The sequence below is a fragment of the Blastomyces gilchristii genome, assembly GCF_000003855.2.
Source record: "Blastomyces gilchristii SLH14081 genomic scaffold supercont1.26, whole genome shotgun sequence".
NCBI lineage: Eukaryota > Fungi > Ascomycota > Eurotiomycetes > Onygenales > Ajellomycetaceae > Blastomyces > Blastomyces gilchristii.
Window position 1 is genome coordinate 14,370 of NW_003101656.1, and position 23,003 is coordinate 37,372.

At 30.2% G+C, this 23,003-nt stretch overlaps 2 protein-coding genes and 1 pseudogene across 3 annotated transcripts; all 3 read right to left on the minus strand.

Moving 5' to 3' along the window:
- Positions 1 to 1,466: 1,466 nt before the first annotated feature.
- Positions 1,467 to 1,555, minus strand: BDBG_17813 (annotated as a pseudogene). The gene has a single exon. The product of its transcript is annotated as a tRNA-OTHER (tRNA).
- A 5,641-nt stretch (positions 1,556 to 7,196) lies between these two features.
- Positions 7,197 to 7,485, minus strand: BDBG_17814 (uncharacterized protein; the record flags this gene model as incomplete). The annotated part of the gene is made up of 1 exon (XM_031725454.1): positions 7,197 to 7,485. A coding segment is annotated over one exon (288 nt), but the record flags the coding sequence as incomplete, so codon positions are not given.
- Positions 7,486 to 15,420: 7,935 nt separating this feature from the next.
- Positions 15,421 to 15,696, minus strand: BDBG_17815 (uncharacterized protein; the record flags this gene model as incomplete). Its single annotated transcript, XM_031725455.1, has 1 exon — positions 15,421 to 15,696. One exon carries the CDS (start codon positions 15,694 to 15,696, stop codon positions 15,421 to 15,423), a length of 276 nt encoding a protein of 91 aa, XP_031580910.1.
- Positions 15,697 to 23,003: the final 7,307 nt, after the last annotated feature.

A 23,003-nucleotide genomic window follows, 5' to 3' on the forward strand; every position in this document is an offset into this window, starting at 1 on the left:
ATATAGAAGAGTTAAATCTGCTTACACATTAACAAGTAAAGAGAATGATTTGTCAGACCTTATCTGAAAGCATTCTGTATGTTATATAAGATCTAAAAGTGGAGAAAAGCAAGATAAAGAATATGCAGAAGAATAAGTGTATGAAGAAACTTCTGAAGAAGTATGAAAAGGTCTTTCAAACAGATCTTTAACTAAAATTACTGCCAGAATGAGGATTTGTACATGAGATCAACACAGAGAATATGAAACCAGTTAATTAAAATGCATACTCTCTATCATAAACACATGTTGAAGAATAGAAGTGTCATATCACAGATCTTCTAGAATGTGATCTCATACAATTCTCATCAAGTGCATAAGACTTCCCAGTTCTATTTATAAAAAAAGCAGATGAGAAGTGATGAATATGTATCAATTATCAAGCACTCAATATGCTTACAATCAAGAATGAATATTCACTGTCACAGATTTAATAACATTTGAATACAGTTGAAAACATCTGATATCTATCAAAGACTAATCTTCTCTCAGAATACTGACAGATCTGTATAGTCAAACTATTAGTACTACAAACTGCATTTAATATATAATGAAGAAAGTTTGAATTTCTGATAATATCATTCAGTCTGACAAATGAACTCATCATCATTCAAATAATGATAAATATGATTCTTTATAAACAGAATGAAATCTCATGTCTGTTATATCTGAATGATATTCTAGTCTTCTTAAAATCATATAATAAATATCTGAAGCATCTTAATGAAGTGCTTATAACTCTGACAGAGTATAAGTGCTATATTAAATTAACAAAGTGTGTGTTTGAAATGAAAGAGTTGAAGTTCATAGAATATGTAGTAGTGATTGACTGTATACATCTCATTCTGAAGAAATTGAATATTATATTAAATTGATCACAGCTGAGAAATATATATTATATACAACAGTTTCTTAAGCTAATCTCATATTACTGCAGATTTATCAAAGATTTCATATAAATAGCTACATCACTCTCAGATCTCTTAAGACAAATAAATACTAATCTGTGAAAGAAGAAGTTTCATTCAATCATCTGAAATACTGTATGTGAGAAGGCTTTTCTCATACTGGGAAAATATATGATAATATTCTCAGTGCTTATTCAATCAAATCATGATAAATCTTTCTATATTGAGACAGACATTATTATTATTATTATTATTCTTCCATTATACTCATATGCAAGTGAAGCTTATGATGAGTTCTTGCGTGATGTTAAATACAGATCAAGTGTTGATTATACAGGAGAAAATACAGATGTTGAGATCACGTCAAGATAACATGAACATAGGAAAATACAAAGAAGTGACAATTAGATACATGCGATAATAACTTCTCAGCTCAGAAATATAGAGTGCTTCATTGAAGCGATTTGTACACCTCTGTATTTATTAGAAACCTGAGGTGCTTGAGTTCCGGATTTAATGTATCCCCTGCGGGTTTCGAACCCACGCGCCTTGGTTTCCCACGCCAAGGCGCTGCCAGGTGGCCGTATTAACCATTCAGCCACCGGGGCATTGAGACAGACATATCTGAATAAGCTATCAAAGACATTCTTTTACAGATGAGTAAGAACAGCAAGCTGCACTCAGTAGTGTACAATGATAGAAAACTATCAGATACTGAGCTCAATTACTCAGTACATGAAAAGATATTACTAGCAATTAAGTACACACTAGTGTTGTGAAATAGATATATCAATAACAGATATATAATAACAGTGATCACAGATTACAAAAGCCTCATCTATCTATAATTGACAATGAAACATTTCAAATACTTAACACATTAAATCTCAGAGTTTCAAGCATACAATCTTTATATTAAATACTGAAAGAAATCAGATACTATAATATCTAATATAATCAGTTACAGACTCAATTTCATAAGTGAGAGTTCTATGAATTAGATATAAGAAAAGTTTGTATTGAACATGCTGAGAGAATGTAAGAAATCAGAATAAATGAACACAATAATCTCTTACTTAAAGAATGACAAGATATCAGATAATAAGCATCTTATAAAAGTAGTAGAAGAGATACTTCTGAACTTCAAGCTGAGAAAATTGAAAAATAATGTTATGCTTTACTGTAATCTAGAATACACAGAAGCTCTCTATCTAGAACATTTATTTAGACACAACTTGATAACTTATATATATAAGAAATTCAGTCACTTAGAAAGCTCTGAACTTATAAGTATATTTAAATCAAGAGTGTACTGATCAAGTATAGCTGAGAACATTCAGATATATACATATCAGTGCCTGAATTATCAGGTCACAAAAGAATCTAAGAAAGGATTAAAACATGAGAAAGTATAATATCAGATGAAATGTATAATACAATCATTCAAATAATGAGAGATGAATCTCATAGATATACTACTATGAATATTAAATGAAAATCATTGAATAATCACTGGTATTGACTACACTACTGACTGATCAGTTGTAAAAGCCTCTTCAGAGATAATAGAAGAGATAGTGATAAAGTTTCTACATAATAAAATTCATATTAACTATGAAATACCATGTGAGATTCTATCTGATAATAGTGTGAATCTCACAGAAGAAGTGATAAGGCATTTCATAAGTCAGTTACAGATAAGATATTGTAGAACAACATTATATTATCTGCAGATAAATAGAAAGATGAAACACTTGAATAAAATCTTAAGCAACATGCTAATGAAATATCTAGTGAGTAAGTCTATGTAACTATGAGATGAATATCTCAGTCAGGCACTATTAGCTACACAAATTCAGCAGTATACAGTCTTCAAGTATTCATCATTCTATCTGTTGTATGAGTTGCATTCACACATCTCAGAGAATGCTTCAGAACAAGTGAGAGAGAGAATAGTAATTACAGACACAGTAGTAGTAGTTGCAGACACAGCAGTCACAGACACAGCATCAAGATTGAAAGAAATCAGTCACACACATACAAAAGCTAACAAGTTACTTCTGAACTGAGTAATTCAATCAAAAAGAATACAAGACTCACTAGTTAAGAAATCAAGTCTTAAGATGAAAATATGAGTTCTTATATATAATAAGAGTTCTGAGAAGTTTCAACCTAGATAGTTTAAGCTTGTATAAAATACTCACATCACATTCTCTGAGAATATACACATTGAAGAAATCAGAGAGATAAATCTTATACAACTTGATAAATAATTCACATCTTATAAAGATAAAGATGCAAGATCTGAGTGAATTATAATTATTCACAGCACTATTATCAGTGTTGAAAAAGAAGAGACTTATAATTGAAAAGTCTTACAAAGTAAGAGAAATCATAGACACTTATAAATCAGATAATCTTACTTATTGCAATCTTTTCACAATTATAAGAAAAGAATGAGAAGAAATGAAGAAATCAGATAAATATCATACTTCAATAAGTGATGTGACTGTAGCCAGTTATATAATAATATGCTGCAGACAGTGAATGCAATGCAGTAAAGAGCAGTCTCAAAGTAACAGATTTATATATAAATCAGATCACAGAAGAAAAAGAAATTCAGAGTTAAATTTAACTGTTTACATCAGTTCAATTACAGAGATAACAGAGAATAAAGTATCTTAAACATTCACAGATGTGTGAGACTAAGTCATCTTAATCTCTAAGAATACTCAGAGATTGAGTGAGATTAGTTTTAATAAGCTGTTCACTGTAGTAGTCTGAGTGAGTGAAGAGAGATAGTATAATATATAAGATAGAATTATAAAAGATGAAAGCTGCTGAATCTAGTTACTGAACACTGTATTATATAGAGATTATATAAGAGTGATGACTAGTAGATAAAGAAAAAAGTGTAAGAAAAGAAAAGAGATAATGAATTAATTATTAACTGTAAGAATCAGCTGTAAAAGATAAATATTATTATATATCTCATTCATTTTCATACATCACATGTTTAATCTATTCTCAATACCATGTTATCTGAAAAATGTCAAAAATAAAGGAAATCTCAAAACTTGAGATCTGTAAGAGATTCAAGAGCTGTAAGCTACTCTTGTAATAATATTATATACATCTCTGATTTCTCTACTACTCTGCATACATTATTAATATCATTTATCACAAGATTGACTGAAATGTCAATATAGAAATGTGTACACATGTGTATAGAAAAATTGAAGAAGAGCATGAAACTCACAGAATCAGAAGTCAGAGCAGGGAAGGTGAAGGCGGAAGAAACAGAAGAAGAAGAAGATGCAGAACTGAATAAATGACAGCAGAAGTCATTCAGAGCTGAATGCTTATAATCTGATATACACACAACCTTCCCCGCAGAAAAGGAAGAGAGAGTAGTCTCAGCAGCATGATTATCTTTGATTACAATAACCTGTGGCGCCGGAGCAACTAAGAAATATTGTTAGTGTATAAAACTGCAAAAACAGAGATAATAATTACTGAATAAACACTCACTAGCCTTAGAATTGTACATATAATTACAACATGTATGAGGCTTTTCAGAAAGAGAGAGAGAGACATGAGAGAATGCAGAGAGAAGAACATATCATGCAAACAGCTCATTTTCATAATAACATCTCAGATAAGACATATAAGTCTCACACTCATGAGTGTAAAACAGTATGACATCTGTATTCTTATTTATGAAAACACAGATATCATTTACCTGCATCACAAAGTCAGATAATAGATGTCAGAGAATAGACTCATACAGATCTATTATTCTGAAGAAATTTATTGAAGTGAATGTCTCTGTAATGTTAAACTTTACAGTTATAAAAAGTTTCTTGATGTCTGTGAATATTATAACTTTGTGTATGATAAAACTTATAACAATTTTTTCTAGAAAAATTAGTATTAGAAGAGAAGATGAAAAAAGAAAAAACTTATAATCTTAACACTGTTAAGAAGAGAGATAATTCTCTGATATAAATGAATAATTGTCTCATTATAAATATTTGAAATGAATGTAATAATCAGTGTCTATGACTAGACTGGCCGCCGGGAACATGAATTTCACGTTTGGTCCCATTTGGTCTGATCTCATACATTTCTTGGCATGAATCTCACTGGGACTGGCTATTAAAAAAACATGTAAAGTGACTATATATCAGATCTTAAAATGGAACCATGACTTGAAAAAAATGAGAAAGTGGTTCCATTTGGTCCCATTTAGTCTCATTCTTGGCATAAAGTGACTATTTTTAGACATTTTAAGGTTTTTTTTAGACTATTTTTAATTTTTTAAAAAGTAACACTTTTTGATAATGCTCAAATGAGATTTAAAGTTATTTAAAGCAATAAAAATAATTTAAATTGAGAAGGGGAAATCATGATCTCATTTGAAAAATGTGACAAGAGTAGACAGTAAATCTCACTGAGACAGTATGAGACTACTATCTAATGTTAAAACTGTGTAATGGGATCAGTCGAATTGGTAATGAGACTATCAAAAAATCTGGTCCTGGTCTCAGACATGGTCACACGGTCAGTCTATCTATGACTGAGATTTAAATAATTGTATTGTACACAGTCTTCATGCAATAAATTATTCTAGAGATTAGTAAGAAAGATGAAAGTATACATACTGAGAAACATAATTTATCAAGTCTACACTAGACTGACCGTGTGACTGTGTCTGGGACCAGGACCAGATTTTTTGATAGTCTTATTATCAATTTGACTGATCCCATTACATGGTTTTAACATTAGATAGTAGTCTCATACTGTTTCAGTGAGACTTACTGTCTACTCTTGTCACATTTTTCAAATGAGACCATGATTTTCACTTCTCAATTTAAATTATTTTTATTACTTTAAATGACTTTAAATCTCATTTGAGCATTATCAAAAAGTGTTACTTTTTTAAAAAATTAAAAATAGTCTAAAAAAAACCTTAAAATGTCTAAAAATAGTAACTTTATGTCAAGAATGAAATTAAATGAGACCAAATGAGACCACTTTCTCACATTTTTCAAGTCATGGTTTCATTTTAAGATCTCATATATAGTCACTTTACATGTTTTTTAATGACTAGTCCCAGCGGGATTCATGCCAAGAAATGTATGAGACCAGACCAAATGAAATCAAACATGAAATTAATGATCCCAGCGGCCAGTCTAGTCTACACAATATCTTCTTGAAACAGGGGAAGCTGGTAATGAAAGTGAAAGTGATGGCAGAGATAGTGAGGACAGAAGTAGCAGAAGTAAGAGTAGTAGAAGTCAGAGTAGAGAGAGTGAGAGAATAAGACACAGAGACAAGTGTAGATAGACTGGCCACTGAAATCATGAATTTCATATTTGATTTCATTTGATCTGATCTCATACATTTCTTGGCATGAATCCCACTGAGACTAGTCATTTAAAAAACCTGCAAAGTGACTATATATCAAATCTCAAAATGAAATCACAACTTGAAAAAAATGAGAAAGTGATCATATTTAATCTCATTTAGTCCCATTCTTAGTATAAAGTTACTATTTTTAGATATTTTAAGGTTTTCTTTAGACTATTTTTAAATTTTTAAAAAGTAACACTTTTTGATAACACTTAAATGAGATTTAAAGTCATTGAAAGCAACAAAAATAATTTAAATTAAGAAGTGAAAATCATGGTTTTATTTGAAAAATGTAATAACATTAGACAGTAAGTCTTACTGAGACAGTATGAGACTACTATCTAATGTTAAAACTGTGTAATGAGATCAGTTGAATTGGCAATGAAACTATCAAAAATTCTGCTCCTGGTCTCAGACACGCTCACACGGTCAGTCTAAGTGTAGAAGATTGAAGAAAAGTAGCAGAGAAAGAAACAGAGAAGGCAGAAGAAGATGCAGAAGACTCAGTCACATATAATATAAGCAATTTCTTCATTATCATTTCTCTCAAGTTCTCAACTGATGATTTAATATTGAGATCATGATTATTAGCAGACATGAATCTGTTAACATGTGAAGATTCTACATAAATTAAAAACAAACATATAAGCATCTGTGTCCATGCAAAACACAATCAGAAAACATAATCAAGAAACACAATCAGATATCTGCTGAGAAAAGAAGGTTGAGAGTGTATAAAAAGATGAAGAAGATATATCATTTATAGTAGTACATTCTGATAATTATTAGAAGATAAATAAGTTCTGATCTCATTTCACAACATATTACACTTACTGCTAATAAACTGCCTGATATGAGTACTATGATGACACTTGTTATGAGAACAGAGAATCATTGCCAGAAACATGTACAATGTGATAGATAAATAGATAAAAGATGTTGAATAGAAGAAGAAGCAGAAATCTTGAAGAAGATAATAACATTTAATAATAATGATAATGAAGAAGATAATTAGAGAATGAGAAAAGTTAGTAAATGAGTGATGTAATACAGTGAAGGTTTCTTTATGAGAGTATATACAAAATGCTAGCTGAATCAGAGATAAATTATACAATTGCAAATACTAGTAACATGCTAATTCACATGAAGCTAGAGTGCATATTATAATCACATGAGTGTGACTGAATCTGATGAAGAAGAATGTGATTTGAAAGAATATAAAACTGCTGAATAATAACATGACTGCTTCTGAACTTGCTTATAAATGTAAAGAGGTCATAGCAGCCATCAATTAATTTAGTATACTGTATATAAGAAGCCAGCGTACGCCTGTAATCATACGTCTTGGAGGGTAACGTTGTTCTTTTATGTTGTAATCTAACTACGCGAGTTACACTAAATAGATAGGTTGGGGTGGCACGTGACTAGGGTAGGTGTAGTAATCACCAACACCTCCTCTTGCTACACCGTGGCCTATAATAAGCCATCACCCGGGGCCTCCCCCATCCTCAAATCTTTCAAAAATGCAATAATAATTAATTACATGAATTAGACCCTGATTTCCTCATTAGGAAAGACATCTGTACAGCAATAACTGTAAAAATCAAGAAATACATATAAAATTCATTGATCTGCTGTATCATCATTATCATTCAATCATTCCTTCTTCTCAATTTCCTGAATGCCAACTCTCTTGACAAATTCTTCAAATGCAGGCTTCATCAGTGGCTTGATGAGTCCATCAGCTATGTTCACTGTAGAATCAACATGTTTCATCATGATTTCCTCTTTTTCAATCAAATTGCGGAGAATATGATATCTAATCTTGATATGGCATGATCTTCATATTAAGAATTCTCCCTTTACTAGATCAATTGCTCTCTTATTATCAACTCATAGATGTGAGTATATTTTCACTTTTTCATCATTTATCAACCCAGTATCATATAACATATCATTCAATCAGATTATCTCTAGCAAAACTTCCAGCCTTAGAATATGAGTTTCAGAATGAATCATATACAGCAAACTCTTTTGAGGAAAAATGTCAAGCTTTCATGAGAATTCTCTTTCAGAACTCACCAGATTCAGATTCAGATTCAGAGGAAGATAATATATCACTTCTCAACTACATTGATGAAAATGACTGGGAATGGCCTGATCTTACACAAGATGAATTAGAGTCAGCTATCTTCTCAAGTTCTGTTAAAACTGCTGCAGGTCCTGATTCAATTAATCACTTGATTATTCAGAATACATATTCCTACTTAAAGAATGAATATTTTGAGCTCTTTTTCAATCTCTTGAAAAATGAATATTATTCTGAATGCTGGAGAGAAGCTACTGGAGTGATTCTTGCAAAACCTAATAGAAAAACTTCAATTCCTAAGTCATATAGAGTAATATCTCTATTGAACTGCCTAGGAAAGGTTTTAGAAAAGATAATAGCTACTTGACTATCTTTTATAAGCTCTATAGATAATTCTCTTTTATTCAGTGAACAAATGAGAGATAGAAAACAGTGTTCTGCAATTGACACTGTTCTCTCAGTTGTTCATGATATTCAAATAGCAAAGCATGAGGGTCTGGTCTCAACTGCAGTTTTTATTGATATAAAAGAAGCATTTGATCATGTTTCAAAGTCAAAGTTAATTCAGACATTGAAGATATTAAAACTGTCACTTTCTCTAATAAAATGAGTTAACTGTTTTATGTCTAAAAGAAGTATATAACTCTTCTTTGATGAAATGAAACAAGACAAGACTGAGATAAAAATAGGAGTATCACAGGGATCTTCAATCTCACTCATTTTATTTGCAATATACATTGCATATCTATTTAAAAATAGAAATATGAGAATAGTGCAATCTCTGAGTTATGTGAATGATATTGATCTAGTCTACAGCTCAAAAACTATCAAAGAGAATTTGAAAGTAATTGAAGAAGCTGTAAAGGAAATCTTTGTTAGAGCAGATATTAATCAAATTCAATTTGATATGAATAAAACTGAGTTAATTCACTTCTTTTCAAGATTCAATGAGAAAGAACTATCTCTAACTCTTTTAAATAGAGAGATTAAACTCAGTGTAAATGTCAAATGATTAGAAGTATGGTTAAACTCCAAGTTGAATTTTAAATATCATATTCAACAAAGAACTGTCAAGGCAGAAAGACTATTGAATAACATAATCAGACTATCAAATACAGAGAGAGGTCTATTCTTCCAGGCTATGAGACAGTTATATATAGCCTGTATTACATCAGTAGCGGATTATGAAGTTCAAGTTTGATGAAATAATCAAGGGAATTTCACTGAACTCTTTCAAAGTCTGTAAAACAGAGCCTTGAGAAGAATTCTGAGAGCATTCAAATCATCTCCTATTAAAGCAATGGAAATTGAAGCTTCAATTCCTCCTTCTGCTATTAAATTTGAAAAGGTCTGTATGAACTATGCTCTGAGAGTTGTAAAGATGAGCTCAAATCATATAATCAGAGAAAGAGTCTCTCCTTCATTTTCATCAATTAACTCTGGAAATGAACTGGATTGGAATAGATTTCTTGATTGAAATGAAAATAATTCTTCAAAGAAAATGCCTTCTCAACTGTACAGACTATGCTCTCTGATTAAAAATCAATTTTCTGCTTTAAATGTTGAAAAAGTTGATCATGAGAAGTTATCTCCCTGGAGAGAAAAGCTTGAATCTCTTATAGACTTACAAATAAGTGAACTATCAAAAGAGAAAGAATATGAACAGCATTTGAAGAGAATTTCTACAATCAATATAAAGAACTCTATTCTGATTTATTCAGATGACTCAAAAAATGAGAACTTGAATAGATTAGGTGCAGGCATTGCTTATACTGAAGATAATATCAATTTTATCTCAGATTTCTGAAATCTAGGCTCTGAATATGAAGTTTTTGATGCTGAAGTATTTGCAATAGTGAAAGCTTTCAAACTCATTGAAATAAAATCTCATAAAAGAGGAAATTGTTTGAAAGAGGCATGAATATTCTCTGATAGTCAAGCTGCTTTAAAAAGACTTAGAAATAGTCAGATTCATAATGATCAAATGAATCTTAAACTGATCTTAAACTCTATTTTGAAAATTCAAAAGAGAAGAACATCAAAGCTGATAATTCATCTGCACTGGGTTCCTGCTCATATGAATATTCATGGCAATGAATTGGCTGATTCAGCTGTAAAAAAGGGTGCAGAATTAAGCAGATCTATTCAAAAAATTGTGTCCTGATCTTTTATAAAGAGAAAAATAAAAGAATCTTGTTTAGACAAGTGAAATGAAAGCTGGCAGAAACAAAAGAAGAGTATACATTATTCAAGATTTGAAACAAAACCCAAGTGGAAATCTTGTTCAATTAAATGTAAAAAGAAAATATTCTCATCTATAATACAGCTGAAACTAGGACATGGCTATTTCAAATCTTATATACAAAGATTTGATGATAGATTTGACTCAATAGAATGCTCATTCTGCAATACAAATGAGAATCCTGAGCATATTGTAATACACTGTGCATTATACAATAGTCTCAGAGCCAGATTGAAAGAGAAGTATGATCTAAATCAATTAAATATAAGATTCTTATTCTCAACTGAGACAGGAATTAAATACTTAATAGACTTTCTATCAGAAACTCAAGCAGCTACAAGAAAATGGCTAAATTCAGAATTATCTGAATATGAAGAGGAGGAAATCAACCAGATATAGTCTGTTAAAACAGCTATATACTATCTTTTAATAATTTGTTTTATTACAGTCTTTCTTTATTTTATCTTTTCATTTCAATTTCTTTCTGTCTATCTATTTAATGTGTCTATCTTTAAGACTGTGTTCTCTTTTCCTTTGTCATGATATTGTCAAATGGTTTCAAAGTATGAGATGATGTTAAAACACTGCAATTTGTAAACAGTTTTTGTATTCTGAGCTGGAATTTTCTGATTTTGCATATCTGAAATTGATGAATGTATAATAGTTAACTTTACAGATATAGGAAAAACCCTGAGAACTAAAAGTTCTCGGGTAGATGTCATAGTCTCTGACTGCATACATCTATAATTGAAGAATAATAATAATAATAATAATCAGATTATCTCACAAGCTGTCTCACTAGCTGTAATATATTCAGCTTCTGTGATTGATTTGATAATAGATATCTGTCTCTGCAACCGCCATGAGATTGGTGACTCATTAATCAATATAACATAGTCAGTAGTTGATTTGTATTGAGAATCTGCCCCCGTCCAGTCTGAATCACAGTATATCACAGAACTCAGGCTCATATCACTGATCTTCTTCCTGTATAATATGCCATGGTTTTTCATCTTCTTGACATAACATAGAACATGCTTCAACACTGCTCAACATGCCTTGTGCAGATGCAAGTTAAAATGTGAGAGATAGTTGACTGCAAATGCCAGGTCTGACCGGCTGCTTGAGATCAAATATTGCAATAATCTCAATTCTTGATGATATCTCATAGCTGTAAAGTTATCATTCAATCCCTCTCTCTCATCAGGTGAGAATTTCAGTTGTATACTGACTGTTATTGAGATGCTAGCTGGATTTATCTTATTCATGCTGAAATCTTCAATAATCTTCTCAATATAACAGCTCTGTGTAATCACTAGATCATCATTTCTCTGACATTTGATCTTCATTTCAAGATATGACTTAGTCTCTTCAACATTCTTTGCCTTAAATCTCTTTGTAATCTCTCTCAATACTCAGTTTAATTACTGTTCTTGAAATTCTGTCATCTGACAATTATTAATATACAATATCAGATAGATCTGATGAACAGAGTGATATAGAAATTCACTGTTATAAGATGATATCTTGAATCTCAATGTAGTCAGATGCTCTGTTATGAGAAAATACTATATTCTTACAGCTTGCTTCATTTTATATAGACTCTAACAGAGTAATCTTATCAAGCTCTCTCTATCATGCTTAACATCTGTGAGCAGTTGCATATAGATCATCTCATTCTGAGGTAATATGTCATTCAAAAATGCGGATACATAGTCAATTGATTTAATCTTTCATTCTTTGACAGTTGATATAGTGAATAGACTGTGTGATATAGACTCTGATATCACTGCAGCATACAATCTCATATAATGAATACCCTGCTGTTGCAAGAACTCTCTAATCACTTAAAAAGCTCTAAAATGAATGATTTCTTTCTTATTGTTAAATTTCTGATCATATACTCATTTATCTGTAAGAATATTCATTTTCAGAGCCTTCTCAATGACAATATATATCTTCTTCTATTCAAATATCTTAACCTCTTTTTTCATTGTCTCATGTTAATAGTCTCAGTCTGAGCTTCTCTTGGCTTCTGCTAGTGTAGTTGGTCGGTCTGTCAGAATACTTAGAACAGAATCTTTCTTATTCACAGAGTCATTCATATTATCATTGACAAGTTCTGTCTCATCATCTAGTAGATATGTCAGTTTCAGTGCACTGTTCATATCATCATCAGCAAGTATCCTTAAAACATCAGGTTTATTCTTTGTGAGTCTTCTTAGAAGGCAGTGTTATCATCTCTTCATAATATCAAGAACATTCAATTCCTCTGACAGTTTAACTACTTCTCTAATGACATTCATCAGTGCTTATTCTGTTGTCAATTCTTCATCAAAAACAATATCTCTTGCAATCTCAAGCTTTCAGGTTGCAGAGTCTCAGATACAATATTGATGCAGTTCTTAATATTCAACTAATCATCATTGCTTACTGTCAGTTCTATTCATGAGCTTATTGATAATCTTCAGATTCTTCTTATACATCTTACATCCTCATCTGTGTATTCAGTGAGCAGAAGCTTGAACACCTGTTCAAGCTTTAAAAGAGGATAATAAGGTCTCTCTCTGACACTTGTAAATCTTTGTTGATATTGAGAATGTGTTAATTATTATGACTGTGACTTGAATAGCTTCATCTTAAAGTTCTCTTATGAGCCTGCTGTCAAATAGTAAGCTTCTTGTCTTTTCATCTATAATATAATTGACATGTTCTGCAGGGCTGTTGAACTGTGATGTATCAGATGTAGTGATCTTATATGTGATCTCTTTTCATCAGCAGTAGGTCTTTAATTCATCACTTTTAAATTCATCTTCATCATTTCAGTGTAAAGTCTCAATTCAATATTGAGTAGTGATCTCAATTCTGTCAATAAAGATTATCAAACACACAGTGGCCTTACTCTTTGATATTATAAGAATAATTCACCTGTAGTGTGTGACATCATCTGTAATGCTCATTCAATAATTAACCCTCTCATAAGTAGAGAGATTGATTTTATTATATAGTGTACAGTCATCATCTGCAAGGTTCATGAAGAATCTCATTGCAGATTTGACAGTTCTTGTCATTGATGTGAATGTTGAATGTGTCATTTTTGTCTGTACACAGGTCTTGCAGAATGACAAAGCCCTGTCATTCTTAATTCTCATTCTCAGTTGTAAATCTGCTGCTAATTTAGTGATATTTACAGGATTGAGATGATCAAGCTTTTGATGCTATTGTAACATTATGTGTTCAACAATCTTGATATTCTTATTGAGCAATGCTATCAGAGGATCTTTTTTCTCTGCAGACTGTAGAATTTTCACAGATTCAAATTCATTATTTAACATTGTGAATTGAATCAAGTCTCTAGTTATTGATTATTTTTTCAGAATGTAGATGTTCTTATCACTCAATTTAGCAGTAAAACTCAACATCTTGTCAGAAGAGGTTAGCAAGATTGAATGAGTGTTTTCATAGATCAGTTACTTATATGTATAGCTCTAGCATACAAGCTTTTCAAAACTCATAAGATTAATCTCCAGCTTGGGAATGTAGTGAATGTCCTGCAGCAGCAGATTTGCTTCTTTAACTGATATATTCAGCTTCTCTATAGCTGTTGCAGGAGCTGTTGATTTATCAGTCATCTTTAATATGACATTAATCTTCTACAGCACTATTGATATGAGATTCTTGTAAGATGTAGCATAGGCACTGAATTCAGAGTCCAGAACCCAGGTATCTTTGCCAGTTTAATCAGTAGAATAGACTGTTTCTGTTGTATGAAATACTTGCTCAATGATATTATGAACTGACACTGAGCCTGTTTCATTCTTATCCTTATTCTTACCGCAGCTAGTAGGGCATTTTTCAGGAAATTTCAATCAGCAATCTGTTTGAATGTGGTCAATCTTCTGACAATGATAACATGTTTAGATAGTATTATTACCCTTTCTATTCAGCTTGATGAAATTTTGTCCTTATTCTCAGAGATCTTCTTCTTCTTCTTATTCTTTTTATCCTTTCTGTTGGAATCTTGAGCATTATTTACAGAGGTCTTTCCATCAGAGGTGAGAGATTTGCCAGTAGCTGGCAATTGAAGAAGAATATCTTGACACAATTTCATGAAATCATCTTTGAGTGTTCTAGTATTCTCATTCTTCTCTATTACATTCATTTAATTCTTTATAAAAGATGATCAATCTTTACTAATCCCTGTAAGAAGTCTGTTGAAAAACATGAAATCTTTGACATTATATCTCAATCAGATATAATCAGTTCTGATTGTGATTAAATGTTCAATAAATGCATGATCAGAATTGTTTTGTTTTTGATATCATCTCAATCAATTCTTGAAACAGATGAGTTCTGTGAACAGCAGGCCTCTCAGTGAAATTATCCTCTATGACAGACTATAGAGAATAAGCAGATAGTTGAGACTTCTTGAGTATAATAAAGTGAGATTTGACCTGCAGAGTAATTGCAGATCATATGTAGTTATATAGTCAGATATTCTGTTCTGATCAAAAACATTGTATATTCATGCTGACATTCTCATCAGAATTAATTGACTTATTATTAAGAATGGCATCTGTTTCAGATTGTCTTACTGCAAGCAGAATCTCTTCTTTTCATATAGAATAATTTGCAGAGTCAGTGAGTATAACAGACTTCTTTATAGACCTTACTTAATCTCTGAATTCATTAAGAATATTTATCAATGCAGATGTTCTACTCTTCTGTTAAAGATAGTTCATTAAATCTGCACTAAGCTCTTCATTTTCATCCCTGTCTGTCTTCATTTGCTTGACTTCATGCTGAAGTCTTGCAATTTCTAGTCTCATGTGAGTCTTCTCACTCACAGAGCTATTATTGTTCTGATTACTTAAGCTCTCTGTATTATCTGACATCTCACTGATATCTTCAACTGAGTCTTTATATTTGTTAAACTTATCAGACTGTTTCTCTGTGATAGTTTCATTCAGCTCAAACACCTCAGAAGCCATCTTCTGATTCATTATTAATATTAACAGTGATCTGTGATCTTGTATTTACTGCTCTGATGTTTTCTCATTTCTCTGTCTTGAAGACATGTATTCTTTTGTTAAGTCAGGCGTCCTCTCAGATCTTAGATTAATCATGAGTTCAATCACTCAATAAATCATCTAGACATGCTTGTAATGACATGTGAAGATGTCAATTGCATGTTATTTTGCAGCTTTTCATTGTGTAGAGAGCTTCATAACCTCTTAAAGAGTAACATTGTTCTTTTGTGTTGTAATCTAACTACGCGAGTTACACTAAATGAATAGGTTGGGGTGGCACGTGACTAGGGTAGATGTAGTAATCACTAACAATACGCTGACTCAAGCAACCTTTGAATAACAGATAATTAATTCAGTGTAAATTATATAAATACCTACTTCATTATTAAATTTAAGAATAATTTAAGTATTAAATTAATTATAAATAAAATTAGTAAAGTCTTCTTTATATATAAAAGTTATAATAAGAGAAGAATTATTGTACAATTAATTAAAAATTGTTTTACAATTAATTAAGAATTAATTATAGAATTGATAATAAATAATTAAGTAATTTTAAATTATAAGAAAAAATGTATTGACTTTAACTATATTAAAATAAGAAGTGTAGCAAAACTTTCAGCCTTGAAATATAAGTTTCAGAATGAATTATATACAGTAAATTCTTCTAAGAAAAAATATTAAGCTTTTATAAGAATTCTCTTTCAAAATGTATCAAATTCAGATTTAGAAAAAGTGTAAGAAATCTTACTTCTTATAAATTCTTTATTTTTATTTCTATCTCTTATAGACTGGCTGCTGAGATTATAAATTTCACATTTGATTTCATTTGATCTGATCTCATACATTTCTTGATGTGAATCTCACTGAGACTAGTCATTTAAAAAACCTGCAAAGTGACTATATATCAAATCTCAAAATGAAATCATAACTTGAAAAAAATGAGAAAGTGATCTCATTTGATTTCATTTAGGTTCATTCTTGGCATAAAGTGACTATTTTTAGACATTTTAAGGTTTTTTTAGACTATTTTTAAATTTTTTAAAAGTAACGCTTTTTGGTAACACTCAAATGAGATTTAAAGTCATTTAAAGCAATAAAAATAATTTAAATTGAGAAGTGGAAATCATGGTCTCATTTGGAAAATGTGATAATATTAGACAGTAAGTCTCACTGAGACAGTATGAAACTACTATCTAATGTTAAAACCATGTAATAGAATCAGTTGAATTGATAATGAAACTTTTAAAAATTCTGATTCTGGTTTCAGACACGGTCACACGGTCAGTCTAATCTCTTATGTAATTAATAGAGTTAGCAGCTCTTCACTATATATAACTACATAGACTGAAGTTCATAAATACTATTTGTAACTCAGCTTAAATACAATGTAAGAAATTTCACTTTCTACAGATTCTTTACCTCTATTTCTATCTCTTATATAATTAATAGAGGTAGCAGCTCTTAACTACATACAACTATATATACTGAAGTTTATGAATACTATTTATAACTCAGATTAAATACTATTATATATTTAATTTCTACATTTATCTTTCTACTGTGAATAGACTGGCCGCTGAAATCATGAATTTCATATTTAATTTCATTTAATCTGATCTTCTACAATTCTTGGCATAAATCTCACTGAGACTAGTCATTAAAAAAACATGCAAAATGACTATATATCAGATCTCAAAATAAAATCATAACTTGAAAACAATGAGAAAGCGATCTCATTTGATCTTATTTAGTCTCATTCTTGATATAAAGTTACTATTTTTAGACATTTTAAGGTTTTTTTTAGACTATTTTTAATTTTTTTAAAAGTAATACTTTTTGATAACACTTAAATGAGATTTAAAGTCATTTAAAGCAAGAAAACTAATTTAAATTAAGAAGTGAAAATCATGATCTTATTTGAAAAATATGATAAGAGTAGATAGTAAGTCTCACTGAGACAGTATAAGACTACTATCTAATATTAAAACTATGTAATGAGATCAGTTAAATTGATAATAAGACTATCAAAAATTCTGATTCCGATTTCAGACACGGTCTCACAGTTAGTCTAACTGTGAATACTTTTATATAAGAAGTCTACGCTGAATAGACTGATATGATATTTATAGATCTTATATAACAAAGTGAAAAATGTTAAAGAAGGCAAAGAAAGAGAAAGTATGAGAATCAGTGATAAAAGTAAATATTTAAATATATATGTAATGATGTATGCAGTGAAGCTTCGGGGCAGAAGAATTTATATGAATTTGTAACAGCTGAGAATCAGTGCTCAAGAATGGCTGAGAATCAGAGTATATATATTACAGCTGAGAATCAGTGATTGAGAATGAAGTGATAGAAATCTGTGAAGTGTAATAAAATAGTCTATATAATTAATCAGATACAGCTTATCACATTAACTCTCTCTTTTCAGAAGCAGTTCTCATCAGTCGAGAGCTGCTGTTTCAGATAATGTGAAGCTTAGAGTTCAGATCAGATGATTATAGCTGACTTATTTCACAAGATATTATCAGTCACAGCTGTGAGATCTCTCATTGAGAATATTCTTAATCTCTCACTCAAGCTCATTATCTTCTTCTATGATGCCTGACAGCTGTCAGTTAAAAGTCAGTTGAGAAGAGAATGAGTCAGTGACAGTGTGACAGAGCAAGCTTGTGTGAAAGACATTATAAATTTCTAATGATATATTAAGATAGTAGTTATAACTATCTCAAACTTCTATCACTTTATACTTGATATGATGATAATTCAGTGTATGAGATGAACATGTGATTCATATATTCTTAAGATTCAATCATATCAAGTCTTCTAGATTATATTGTTCAGTGAGATCTCAATGAACATTGATTTAATTCTCTTAATCTTGTTTTGTAATTGTCATGAAGATCTCTGTTTAGTCACAGACATCTCAGAGCTTCATTACTATATTATCAGCAATCTGAATCAGACTGTGAGAATTCAGTGTGAACTGTGTAATTTCTAGAAGATTCAACATCTTCATGTGATAATTATATATAAGAAAGAACAGGCTTATATCTGTTGAAATAACATTTCAATCATTGATAGTGACCTCTGCATGTAGATGAAGATCATATCAATCATCTTATAAGTAATTACAGAACTTACAGAGATAATTCTTTACAGTTTGAATTAAACTGACCGTGTGACCGTGTCTGGAACCAGGATCAGAATTTTTGATAGTCTCATTGCCAATTCAACAGATCTCATTACACAGTTCTATCATTAAATAGTAGTCTCATACTGTCTCAGTGAAACTTACTGTCTACTCTTATCACATTTTTCAAATGAGATCATGATTTCCACTTCTCAATTTAAATTATTTTTATTGCTTTCAATGACTTTAAATCTCATTTGAGTATTATCAAAAAGTGTTACTTTTTAAAAAATTAAACATAGTCTAAAAAAAACCTTAAAATGTCTAAAAATAGTAACTTTATGCCAAGAATGAAACTAAATAGAATCAAATGAGATCACTTTCTCATTTTTTTCAAGTCATGGATCTATTTTGAGATCTGATATATAGTCACTTTGCATGTTTGTTTAATGATTAGAATTCACGCCAAGAAATGTATGAGATCAGACTAAATGAGATTCAACATGAAATTCATAATCTCAGTAATCAGTCTAGTCTGAATTATCTGTTCTGATGCATTATCAGTCTCAGAGTGATAGACAGTTAACAAACAGTGTGTAATCTTAAGAACTTGACAGATTCTTGTTCAGAGAACTAGACTGATCATATGACCGTGTCTGGGACCAGAACTAAATTTTTTGATAGTCTCATTACCAATTCGACTGATCCCATTACACAGTTTTAACATTAGATAGTAGTCTCATACTGTCTCAGTGAGACTTACTGTCTACTCTTGTCATATTTTCCAAATGAGATCATGATTTCTACTTCTCAATTTAAATTATTTTTATTGGTTTAAATGACTTTAAATCTCATTTGAGTGTTATCAAAAAGCATTACTTTTTAAAAAATTAAAAATAGTCTAAAGAAAACCTTAAAATGTCTAAAAATAGTAACGTTATGTCAAGAATAGGACTAAATAAGACCAAATGAGACCACTTTCTCATTTTTTTCAAGTCATGGTTCAATTTTAAGATCTGATATATAGTCACTTTGCATGTTTTTTTGATAGCTAGTCCCAGCGGGATTCACGCCAAGAAATGTATGAGATCAGATCAAATAGAATCAAACATGAAATTCATGATCTCAGCAGCCAGTCTACAGAGATCACTTATGAATTGACAGTTTCAATTCAATACTATAGATCTCAGCAATTCATGTATCTGATAGAACAGACTTTATAGAAAAGCTTCAGTGACTTGTTCAGTATTTATCTTATTACAAAATTTCAATATTACATCTTTATTTAATTAGTTCACAAGGATCAGAATGTTTCTACAACTCTTACTCTTAGAGAGATCAATAGTGAATTCAATTATCACGTCTCACTATTATTATTATTATTATTATTATTCTTCAATGATAGATGTATGCAGTCAGAGACTATGACATCTACCTGAGAACTTTTAGTTCTCAGGGTTTTTCCTATATCTGTAAAGTTAACTATTATACATTCATCAATTTCAGATATGCAAAATCAGAAAATTCCAGCTCAGAATACAAAAACTGTTTACAAATTGCAGTGTTTTAACATCTTCTGATACTTTGAAATCATTTGACAATCTCATGACAAAGGAAAAGAGAACACAGTCTTAAAGATAGACACATTAAATAGATAGATAGAAAGGAATTGAAAGAAAAAGATAAAGTAAAGAGAGACTGTAACAAATCAAATTATTAAAAGATAGTATATAGCTGTTTTAACAGACTATATCTGATTGATTTCCTTCTCTTCATATTTAGATATTTCTGAATTTAGTCATTTTCTTATAGCTGCTTGAGTTTCTGATAGAAAGTCTATTAAGTATTTAATTCCTGTCTCAGTTGAGAATAAGAATCTCATATTTAATTGATTTAAATCATACTTCTCTTTCAATCTGACTCTGAGACTATTGTATAATGCACAGTGTATTACAATATACTCAGAATTTTCATTTGTATTACAGAATGAGCCTTCTATTGAGTCAAATCTATCATCAAATCTTTGTATATAAGATTTGAAATAGCCATGTTCTAGTTTCAGCTGTATTATAGATGACAATATTTTCTTTTTACATTTAATTGAACAAGATTTTCACTTGGGTTTTATTTCAAATCTTGAATAATGTATACTCTTCTTTTGTTTCTGCCAGCTTTCATTTCACTTATCTAAACAAGATTCTTTTATTTTTCTCCTTATAAAAGACCAGGACACAATTTTTTGAATAGATCTGCTTAATTCTGCACTCTTTTTTACAGCTGAATCAGTGAATTCATTGTCATGAATATTTATATGAGCAGAAACTCAGTTCAGATGAATTATCAGCTTTGATATTCTTCTCTTTTGAATTTTCAAAACAGAGTTTAAGATCAGTTTAAGATTCATTTGATCATTATGAATCTAACTATTTCTAAGTCTTCTTAAAGCAGCTTGACTATCAGAGAATATTTATATCTTTTTCAAACTATTTCCTCTTTTATAAGATTTTATTTCAATGAGTTTGAGAGCTTTCACAATTATAAATAGTTCAGTATCAAAGACTTCAGATTCACAGCCTAAATTTCAGAAATCTGAAATAAAATTGATATTATCTTCAGTATAAGCAATGCCTGCATCTAATCTATTCATATTCTCATTTTTTGAGTCATCTGAATAAATCAGAATAGAGTCTTTTATATTGATTGTAGAAATTCTCTTTAAATGCTTTTCATATTCTTTCTCTTTAAATAGTTCACTTATTTACAAGTCTATGAGAGATTCAAGCTTTTCTCTTCAGAGAGATAACTTCTCATAATCAACTTTTTCAACATTTAAAGAAGAAAATTGATTTTTAATCAGAGAGTATAGTCTGTACAGTTAAAAAGACATCTTCTTTGAAGAATTATTTTCATTTCAATCAAGAAATCTATTTCAATTCAGTTCATTTCCAGAGTTAATTAATAAAAATGAAGAAGAGACTCTTTCTCTGATTATATAATTTGAGCTCATCTTTATAACTCTCAGAGCATAGTTCATACAGGCCTTTTTAAATCTAATAGTAGAAGGAGGAATTGAAGCTTCAATTTTCATTACTTTAATAGAAGATGATTTGAATGCTTTCAGAATTCTTCTCAAGACTCTGTTTTACAGACTTTGAAAGAGTTCAGTGAAATTCTCTTGATTATTTCATTAAACTTGAACTTCATAATCAGCTACTGATGTAATACAGGCTATATATAACTGTCTCATAGCCTGGAAGAATAGACCTCTCTCTGTATTTGATAGTCTGATTATGTTGTTCAATAGTCTTTCTGCCTTGACAGTTCTTTGTTAAATGTAATATTTAAAATTCAACTTGCAGTTTAATCATACTTCTAATTATTTGATATTAACACTGGGTTTAATCTCTCTATTTAAAAGAGTTAGAGATAGTTCTTTCTCATTGAATCTAGAAAAGAAATGAATTAACTCAGTTTTATTTATATCAAATTGAATTTAATTGATATCTGCTCTTATAAAGATTTTCTTTGCAGCTTCTTTAATTACTTTCAAATTCTCTTTGATAGTTTTTAAGCTGTAGACTAGACCAATATCATTCATATAACTCAGAGATCACACTATTCTCATATTTCTATTTTTGAATAGATATGCAGTGTATATTGCAAATAAAATGAGTAAGATTAAAGATTCTTACAGTACTTCTATTTTTATCTCAGTCTTGTCTTATTTCATTTCATCAAAGAAAAGTTGTATAATTCTTTTAGATATAAAACAGTTAATTCATTTTATTAGAGAAAGTGACAGTTTTAACATCTTCAAAGTCTGAATTAACTTTGACTTTGAAACATGATTAAATGCTTCTTTTATATTAATAAAAACTGCAGTTGAGATCAGATCTTCATGCTTTGCTATCTGAATATCATGAACAACTGAGAGAACAGTGCTAATTACAGAACACTGTTTTCTATCTCTCATTTATTTACTGAATAATAGAGAATTACTGATAGAGCTTATAAAAGATAGTTGAGTAGCTATTATCTTTTCTAAAACCTTTTCTAGACAGTTTAATAGATATATTACTCTATATAACTTAGAAATTGAAGTTTTTCTATTAGATTTTGCAAGAATCACTTCAGTGACTTC